Source organism: Myotis brandtii, unplaced genomic scaffold (assembly GCF_000412655.1).
Source record: "Myotis brandtii unplaced genomic scaffold, ASM41265v1 scaffold389, whole genome shotgun sequence".
Taxonomy (NCBI): domain Eukaryota; kingdom Metazoa; phylum Chordata; class Mammalia; order Chiroptera; family Vespertilionidae; genus Myotis; species Myotis brandtii.
Window position 1 is genome coordinate 2,950,085 of NW_005364914.1, and position 10,591 is coordinate 2,960,675.

Genomic DNA, 10,591 nt, shown 5'->3' on the forward strand with positions numbered 1-10,591 from the left:
TTGGGGTCCGTGCGGCCGGAGGAGTTTCAGCGGCGAGAGCCACCAGCGAGGAGGTCCGGACGAGCATGGCCCGAAGAAGCGCCCTTCCTGCCGCCGCGCTCGGGCTCTGGAGCATCCTCTCCTGCCTGTTGGGGCTGCGGGCGGAGGTCGGGCAGCCGCGGGAGGAGAGCCTGTACCTGTGGATCGATGCTCACCAGGCAAGAGTGCTCATAGGTAAGGCTCCAGAGCCCAGCACCTTCCTCTGCCTGGATCTTCACTCTCTTTCCGACTCTTCCATTCAAGAAGGAGAGATGCACGACTTTAGTATGTTTTTAAAACTTAATTTCCAAGGAAGGTTGCTCCCCCTTGTAATGAGCTATTCCATCTGATAGCATATAAACTTCTCTCTCACGAAACTTAGGCTTATCTAACATTCGGATCTGGCTGTTGCTGGTTTCTACAATCCTCTGTTTTTAGGTGGACCCAGCATTTGTTACCACCAGTTAACACTCCTTCTCCCTGAAAGCATGTGCCTGTTGGCATCATTCTGATCACACACAGAGGAAAATGAGTCGGCACCAAGGCAGGTGCTTTGGGGAAAGCAATGAACCATACTGATTCTTTGGTGTTCTTGCATGCAGTGCTGATTTTGATTCTTTTAAGTCCGCCTAGTTTGATAGTTTTGTTTCTTTTTCTAAAACCAGGATTTGAAGAAGATATCCTGATTGTTTCAGAGGGGAAAATGGCCCCCTTCACACATGATTTCAGAAAAGCACAACAGAGAATGCCAGCTATTCCTGTCAATATCCACTCCATGAATTTTACCTGGCAAGCTGCAGGCCAGGTAAGTTCTGATAACCAGGAAGGGTGGAGAAAATGACCCTTTAATATTGCCACTGCTTACTGACAGGTAGAAATATACTGTATAGTGTGTAGTCTGGTATATTTTTATAATGTTTAAGAATGGTTTCTCATCTGATCTCCAAAACAAATAAAGAATTAACCCCCATTTATTTAAACATGCTACATTAATTAAGGATTCCCAAAGGAAAAGAGCAAGCAATGTGCCTTAAAACTCACTATTTTGATAAGACTCAGTGACTTCAGACTGCTGGAATATAAAGACCTCAAATACCATTATCACTTATTTCTGTGATTAATGACATTAAAATTTAACTTAATATTTAAAAGGCTCTTTTCCCCCATAGCATATACTAATCACTTACGGCATTTATACTTTGCAGTCAGTTTTAAAGCCTGTACGTATTTTTGACATCGTGCACTTGAAAAAAATTGGTATGTTGAACGTTACTCACTGGAACGATGTGAATGCTATATATTTCTGGTAGAAGTTCACAGACTCAAAAAGTATCATATAAGAACATTTGGCCCTGTCCACTTTGGCTTACTGGATAGAGCGTCAGTCTGAAGGGTCCTGGGTTCTATTCCGGTCAAGGGCACATGCCCCGGTTGTGGGCTCAATCCCCCAGCGGGGGCGGGGGAGGGTGAGGGGGGATGCAAAAGGCAGTCAATCATTGATTGTCTCTCATCATTGGTGTTTTTATCTCTCCCTCTCCCTTCATCTCTGAAATCAATAATATATATATATGAACATTTGTAAAATATTGCAGGCTATTGACTTTTAAGTTACCATTTAAATAATTTTATGTGGAAAAAGAAAATTGCAATATATTTTTATAAAGAAGTATTTCTTTTATTTCCTCGCACATTAGCATCTTTTATATATTCCTTTTGTAGTTTTAGTATCATGTAAATTACCTCTAATGACAAATGGTAAGTAATAAATTCTTTTGCTCATTGGTTGGTAAAATGTGTCTAATATGAAAATCATTGTAATTGTAATTAAAAATCACATTTTCAGGTCTTTTTTTAAATTCTAAAATAATTAAATGTATATTTTCATGAAGAATGTGATCCAGAAAAAACCCTCTTTATAAAAAGTAACTATTTTTAAATTGAGAAACCACATTGGTTCCCCTTAATTACTTGTTATAGTATGGGCATGACCATTTTAGCTGTCTCTTTTCCCTCAGATCTATTCTTTCATTTTTCTTTTCCAAAGTAGATCAAACCTAAACCCTTTGACACTTCCATTGTTGCAACAACAACAACAACAACAACAACAACATAAATGAGAGAGATGTTTTGTATCCACTGAAGTTCATAGCCAGAAGGCCATCTATTCTGATACCCTCATTTTGCATTTGAGTTCACTGAGGTTCTTACTGCTCTATAGAAAGATTATTGCTTTTCTTCATAAAATTCCCTCTTTATAGATACTTAATGGACAGTTAATTTTGGAATCAATAAATGACCTTTTTATTATCATTTTGTTTCACCTGAATCTGTTTACTTGTGTTTGACTTGTATCAAATGGGGTCAATATTAATTCTGTGTTTTTAAAAAGAATATTTTCCTTACCTATACTTTTATGGATTCATAAGAACCATTAGAAAGTAGCTTGACTTAACACCCCTCCCTAGCTGAAAGGGTTTGGTAACTGTAGAAGAAGCAGAAAATGTCAATAGCTCTTATCTATTTATTATCTACTGATTTATTTTTCATCTGAGTTTGTCTTCCAAAGAATGGAATTTGAAGCAATGGCTTAAATTTCATGTTATCTCCCCTGCTGCTTTATAGCATAGTGTGTGTTTGCAAACATCGGTGCATTGTTGAGTACAAAATGGAATACATATCAAACAATCTCAGGAAAATTTTTTTGTAGGGGATTAGAGAAGATGGTAGAACTGGCATGGAGATGAAGCTTCCAGCATCTTTCTCTCTCCTGTTTGAGTGTTGATTACCCATGTGGATTATCTCATTATGCAGGACAATGCTAGCACCTCAATTAGATTATCTCCCTCTCTAATTAAATCATCTCCCTCTCTGTGCCAGTCTGCTCTGGATAGGCTACCATAGGTAACTGTGAAATCTGGTGTCTTTGTTCTTAGGGAGAAGGGTAGTGACAGGGTAGGATCTTTACAATGCCAAACAGCAAGATGTTTGAATATATTATTTAAATTTGACCCATTTTAGTCCATAAAGTTATGTGATTCTAGCACCATAATTTTTGAAATGCGTGGAAATTTTGAAGGTGGGAAAAATAATGACTTCAATACTAATTAAATGTTTTGAAAGGCATCTCTAACTAAAGCCAAACCACATCAAAACATCTACGTGGATAATGTAAAGTTCATTCCATGATCTAGTTATTTCATCCAAATAATAGCAAACATTTAGGGATTTCAACACAAGCAAAACACATAACTGATTAATGAAAATTTAAACTTAATATGTAAGTGTTTTGGCAACATGTGAAGAAAGTTAAAATAATTTTAGTTTTGAAGACCTTGTAGAGGCAGTAGGTGTTATTTACTTCCAATAAGTGATCAGTCCAATAACCCAAGGTGTCTTGGACCATTTAAAATAACGTTCATGTTCTACTTCAAGCAAATACAAATAAAAATTACAGTGATATTCATTTCTCCACATCAAGTTGGTCAATTTTTTTTTAGTGTTTTTAGTATGTGGAGAATTGTACATATTCATATGTGGCTGATGCGTGTTAGCCCTTTTGCAGGGCAATTTGAATCTGATGGCAAAAGCTTTGATCTAGATCCTTTGGGCAATTTTACTTCCAGAGGTTCATCCTAAAGATATAATCATGGATTTGAGTAAAAATTTTAGTGCAAGACTGTTCCTAATAATGCTTTCTATAAAAATTAAAAACTGGGTGGAACCTAGGAGTCCACTGATAGTGGCAGGAGAATGGATGAAGCATTAATGAGAACATTCTAGATGTCTACTCAAAGCCATGGAAAGATGTTCATGACAAATTGTCAGTAGTCCATAACAGCATATTCTGTTTGATTGCATTACAAAATATGTGGGCAGACATAGGAAAAAACATTTGATAAATGTCTGATCCTCCATGGTATAAACATTGGTTACATCAACATATGTTATATTTTGGATTTTTTTCCACAATGAATGTGCATTGGTTTAGAATTAAAAATTATTTTATATTACATGTGAGTAAAAAGGTGTACTTTAGAGTTTAAAGTTATATGATGTTTGTCTTATAGTTTATGGATGTTTATTATCTAGTATCATTTTTACACTACACATTACAAAATGGTAAAACAAACGGTTTTCATGGCTGATCATTACTATGGATCCAAAAGAATTCTCTAACACTTATTAGATGGTCACCAGTATCTTTTGAGATCCCCGAAAATCTGCTTTGGAAGGCTTTCCCGCCTGAAATCAAATGACCTGACCTCTTCCTCTTCCTGAAATCCTCATTTTCCATGGAAAACCCTGTCTCCACTTTATTATCCATTTAAAATACTCATTTTCTGTCATGCCCCTTTTCAAGGCTTTTAGATGAGAGAAGAATTCCTATGAAAGAAGCTTTAGACTTAAAGGATTTTTAGTAACTAAGGAAAATACCCTTTGTTACTATATATAACTTTTAATAGTTGATATTTTTCAATGAAGCATTCCTTATTCTAACCTTTCCCTGAATTTGAGACAGGTAGAGGTCATGAGCAACCACCTTAGTTTTCTAAACTATGCACTAATTAAACATTTTATTTGGAAAATAACCCCTTTCTAAACCTAATGGCTTTCAAATAAAATTTTAATGAGAAGTTTGTTAGACAAATCTGAATTCTAATATTAGGACACTGCTGCTCATTTCCATAGGAACCAGTTTAGTATAAGGCCAAGTTTTTTCCATTTATGTAGGTCATACAATAAATGTGTGTTTAATACAATCTTATAAAATTTGTAAAGATCGTATAGGCTTGATTTTAATAACGCTAATATATTCTATCACCTGCATTACAATGCTAAGGTACTGTGAATCGAGAACCTAGTTAATAGGGCATCTTTTTTAGGTTGGCTCTTTTAACAGTGGTAATGGATTTATGCTGAGCCATCTATATATTACTTTTCCAGCCGCCTTGTGACCAAATGCCTAGTTTTCTGTGATGGTTGGTAAGGGCTGGGCTGAAATTGGTGTCTATGGGCTAGAAATTCTCTGGGTGAAGATAACTGGTCAATATTAACTTTAAACCTATCACTGGGATTACTAGCAAGTTCTAATCACTGTATCAACAGATCCAGATCTTAGAATAAGCTTTTTATCATGTTTAGCAGTGGTTCTCAACCTGTGGGTCACTACCCCTTTGGGGGTCGAACGACCCTTTCACAGGGGTTGCCTAAGACCATCGGAAAACACATTATATAATTACATGTTGTTTTTGTGATTAATCACTGTGCTTTAATTATGTTCAATTTGTAACAATGAAAATACATCCTGCATATCAGATATTTACATTATGATTCATAACAGTAGCAAAATTACAGTTATGAAGTAGCAATGAAAGTAATTTTATGGTTGGGGGTCACCACAACATGAGGAACTGTATTAAAGGGTCGCGGCATTAGGAAGGTTGAGAACCACTGATGTATAGGGATCACAATTCTTATAACCACTAGAAATCAGTGATATAGATGTATTTTACTCAATTTCAAGATGTTTAAAAACAAAAATGAAAAGTATTACTGTGGGTACAGGATAGGAATTGCAGAATTTTGTCTGCTGTCCTGGGGAGCTGGGTGGTCATGTGTATATTATAGAAAAATTAGTTTTACTGCAGAAATATGCTCCTTGTTTTATGTATAACCACTGAAAATGGGAAATATTAGATATGCTGAAGATACAGTGTATCCATGAGGTATTTTCCAACATGAAAGGTTAATTATAAACGTGTTCATAACCCTTGCTAGCTCCCTATCAATGAAAAACAAAACTTCTTGAATTATTGAAAACTGCCCAAAATAATAAAAATAATTCAAAATCAAGTCTAAAGAAAGCTTGAGAACTTTGCCTGGATAGTGGTGTCTTTGTGAATGATTCCTGTCAGTAATACCCAAATTCAGCTTTAAAATGAGGAAAATTCAAAAAATAAAATAAAACGAGGAAAATTCATTGGGGAAAAAAAGAAGTCATAAACAGGCTATTTTCCTGACAACTGACCCACATTTTTTGCTGATGTTTTAAAAACTAGGATCACTCTATTGTTTCTGTAATATCAACTGGACATGTTTCTGTAATATCAACTGGATAATCCAATTCTGTTATTAAAATGCCCGTAAAGCTCCGGATAGCTTGTTTTTGCAATGTAGGGTTTGAAATGATGTAACACTGGTCCCATCAAAGTGGCTACAGTTTGCAGTCTCAAATTTCCCATTAGGCTGGTTGAGTTAAGGAGAACTGTATTAAAATCCTTTTTCCTCTTCCTTTCTCCCCATGACAAAAATCAAAGAAAAACAATAGTGGATTTAAATTCAAGTACCTCCTCTCCCTCTTCAAAGAAATTGCCAACTACCCCTACACACCTCCTTTCAACTCTGAAGTTATGGTAACACTCATTATTAGCAGTATTATTTAAATCCCTTAATGTGTACTGTCCGCATTTTTTCCTAATGGAGTTATGATTGTTTTGGTAGTTACAATCCAAGTGGCTGCATACCTCTGCCCTCCTGGGGTTTGCCGTCATACCTTCGCAGTGGTTTTATATCACCAAATGGAGGAAATGCCTTGTTTGTGACCTCTGTTGCATGGTTTCAAAGTGGGAATGTGAGTATGTTTACATACTGTGGGCATGATTTTTTTTTTTAAAAGAAGGTACTCATATCAAAAGCGCAGCTTTAAACCTTTAATGTTTAGATTCTGCTATGCTGTGGTGTTTTGCATTGTGGTGTTGTGGACATGCCACTAGGGATCAAAGAGTAATTCTGCAGAGAGCCCATTTCATTTAGCAAAGTAGGCATGTGCCAGCCATCTGTTGTATCTGCTGATAGAAAACAGCAGTAAGTTTCTCAAACTTTTGCCAGAAAAAAAAAAAAGACTTTATTGCTTGGAGGAGATGAGTTACAAGTTACCTTGTAAGCAACATCTGGTTTTGTAGCGATTTACATGGCATAAATGTAAACTCCACTATGTCTTGCTTACACAGTGGCGTAAAGGCGCGTAAACAGCCCCTTCCCTGCTATCCTCCTTGTTTATTCCTGACTTCACAAAGCTTGCACAAATAAAAATCTCTTAAATGGTCGTGGTAGAGCAAAAGGTATGATATTCAATAAAGCATTTTGTTTTGGATTAAATTCATTGAACTTAAATGTCCCTGATGAATAGGATGGGCGCTGTGAAGGGGAAACTTTGGGGATTAAGAGTTCAGTGAAAATGCTTCATCCTGTAGCCAGAGCTCTGTTGGACCAGGGCTTCTTTTGCTGCAGTGATTAAACCAGCTTGCCCCACTTGCCAACATGGGAGCAGTTTGGTCACATTCCCTTAGTGCAGTGGTTCTCAACCTTGGCTGCACATTAGAATCACCTGGGAATCTTTAAAAAATCCTGATTTCTGGGCCTCATCCTCCGGAAAGTCTGTTTCTTTGTTACTAATGTTGTGGCCCCACCCCATAACAAAGAAACAGAATTTCCTGAGGATGAGGCCCAGAAATCAGGATTTTAAAAAGATTCCCAGGTGATTCCAAGGTTGAGAACCACTGCCATGGGGGGGTTGGGGGGGTTCCCTCCCACCCCCAGCATTTTTTCTGTCTGCCTCAAGCACTCACTCAATCAACGAACACAGGCACTGAGTTAGTCACAGATCATACCAAGAGGGATAAACATGGTCCTTGCCCTCAGGGAGCTCATAGTCTGGGAAACAAATATTCAAAACACTCATTGAAATGAGGTTGGAAAGTAAAGGATTGGCTGAGAGCACAAAGAAGGCCACTCTTTTCCCTGCTTGGGGGAGGAAGGAAGCCGGGGGCCCTTCCCTGAGCTCCCTGAGCAGGTGTTGTTTGAAGTAATTCCTGAAGGTGATAAGCATTCCTCAGACCAGCAAGGGGGGCAAATGCCTTCCAAGTGGTGAGCTCCCGATGTTCAAGTGCCTAGAGGTCTTCAAGGGGAAGGCGCATTCTATCAGGGGTGGGGAACCATTTTTCTGCCAAGGGTCATTTGGATATCTATAACATCATTTTTGGGCTAGACAACATTGTCAACTTAAAAATTAACCTGCTATATTTGGTCAACCATTTAATTAACTCACCCCTAATGCCTTGGCAGGGCCAGACCAAATGAGTTCTCAGTCCTTACGTGGCCTGTGGGTGCCACCCCTGTTCTAGGTAAGCATGAGGGGCCTCATATCTGAGAGGTAATGGAAATTCAATGAAGGGGACTTCAAGGTCAAATAATGGAGAAAGATTCTGGGGAGGACAAAAAATAAAAACAGTTCAGGGAGGTTTCTCTCTTCTCTGCTGTGAAGAGAATAGACTCAACATTTTGCAAGTTTGTCCCAAGGATGTATTAAGGCAATCTTTGGTTTATGTATTGGGGGGAGAGTGGTTTTTCCACACCATGATTTAGCTCTTCTTTTTCACTTAACTCTGGAAGAGTTTGTGATAATTAGTACCAGCTCCAAATTAATTTTTGTAGGTGAATATGAAGGAACTATAAAAAGGCTTTTTTTTTGAGCGCATAGGACTTTTAAAAAATCAATTTAATTTTCTAATGCAACCTAGAACTTTGAACTTAATGTAAAACAATGCATAAATAATAATAATAATAATATGTTAATTTGAAAAAGAATTGAATTAGCATCTATTCTCAACTCCTATATTACTCTTTAAAATATCATGAGAAGTATAATAAAGGTATAGAAATTACATTTGGCTGGAGATCCTTTAGTTAAAATAATGAGAGGTTGAACGCTAGAAATGGGTTTATTGAAAACAAACCTGCTTCTTCAAGTATTCTATTTTCACTTAAAACTTATTAATTAAAATTCAAAAGTCACGGGACAGTTTCTGTTCTTCCCTGTTTCTCTCAGATAGACCTACAGATATCTAGCCTCCCGAGCTGTACGCTTTGTCTTCTTTTTAAATGATCTGGACGAATACGATTAAAGACTCTTGGAAATTTTCAGGCATCTTTTGAAACCCATTCACCTGAACAAAATATCACAGAGCAGCTGTGTGTTTTGAAGGACTTGAAGGACACACTTGAAGCATATTGAACCTGGGATGAGGGACAGATTAGGGAGTGAGTTCTTAGCTGGCAACATTGGAAAGGAGCTAAACCCAGTCCTTGCTTCACCACTTGGGGCCAGAACTCAGATCATGCCTCTGAGTCTCCTTCTCTACTGTCTATTTTTTTTAAATGGCATTTAGTATAATGATACTTGATTATATTTTACTAGAGGCCCAGTGCACAAAATTCTTGAACTCGGGAGGGGTCCCTCAACCTAGCCTGCCCTCTCTCGCAGTCCAGGAGCCCTCGGGGGATGTCCGGCTGATGGCTTAAGGCCAGCTCCTTGCAGGGAGTGGGCCTAAGCCGGCAGTCGGATATCCTTAGCACTGCCGCAGAGACGGAGAGGCTCCTGCCACTGCTGCTGTGCTCACCAGCTGTGAGCCTGGCTTCTGGCTGAGTGGCGCTCCCCCTGTGGGAGCACACTGACCACCAGGAGGCAGCTCCTGCGTTGAGTATCTGCCCCCTGGTGACCAGTTCCCTTGTTGGGCTGAAAACGACTCTCCGACATCCCCTGAGGGGTCCTGGATTGTGAGAGGGCACAGGCCAGGCTGAAAGACCCCACTGGTGCATGATTGCATGCACCAGGCCTCTAGTATTACATATAATATTACATATAAATATAAAATTTGTAAATTGTGTGCTTGATATTTGTAAGTCAAAATTTTGTTTTTTTGTTTTTTAATTTTCAAACATCTTCAAGTACTGACAAACTCCAGTGCTAATTTACATAGAATTGGACTCCAGCAGCAAGCAAACCTACCAGTCAGAGCATCTGTGCCCTGGTGGTCAGTGCATGTCATAGCGAGTGGTTGAGTGACTTTAGCATGTCATTAGCATATTGCGCTTTGATTGATTGAACGCCGACCAGACGATCGGACACTTAGCATATTAGGCTTTTGTTCTATAGGATTTTAATTGTTTGACTCTCCCATTCAATGTAAGCTCATGAGAGCAAGAACTTTGTCCTGTTAAACACATAACTCCAGCCCCTGGAACAGCTCCTGACACAATATAAGCAGTCGATAACTATTAGTTGAATGAATGAATGAATGAATGCATGAGGTAGGTCTCATTATTATTCCCATTTGATAGGTAATAAGTGGCAGAGCTGGGATTCAAACCTAGGCAGTTGGGATTCAAATCTAACCCTTGCTCTGATAAGTGCTAAGTAGAGGTGTGAACATAGGTAAGCTCTGGAACACAGAGGAGGAAGCAGCGAATTTTGGCTGAGGAAGTAGGGGGAAAGCTATTATAGAACTAGGACTTGAAGGACACACTTGAAGCATAGTATAACTCCAGCCCCTGGAACAGCTCCTGACACAATAATAAGCAGTCGATAACTATTAGTTGAATGAATGAATGCATGAGGTAGGTCTCATTATTATTCCCATTTGATAGGTAATAAGTGGCAGAGCTGGGATTCAAACCTAGGCAGTTGGGATTCAAATCTAACCCTTGCTCTGATAAGTGCTAAATAGAGGTGTGA

The 10,591-nt window shown here is 38.4% G+C and overlaps 1 protein-coding gene across 1 annotated transcript in view; it reads left to right on the forward strand.

The window, feature by feature from the left end:
- The first annotated feature begins 6 nt into the window (after nucleotides 1-6).
- Nucleotides 7-10,591, forward strand: part of WIF1 (WNT inhibitory factor 1) — a 79,389-nt gene continuing 68,804 nt past the window's right edge. The window contains exons 1-2 of the mRNA XM_005872687.2: nucleotides 7-213; nucleotides 684-823. Of these exons, the coding sequence (XP_005872749.1) occupies nucleotides 66-213; nucleotides 684-823 (288 nt within the window). The 5' untranslated portion in view covers nucleotides 7-65. The remainder of the gene's footprint in view (nucleotides 214-683; nucleotides 824-10,591) is intronic.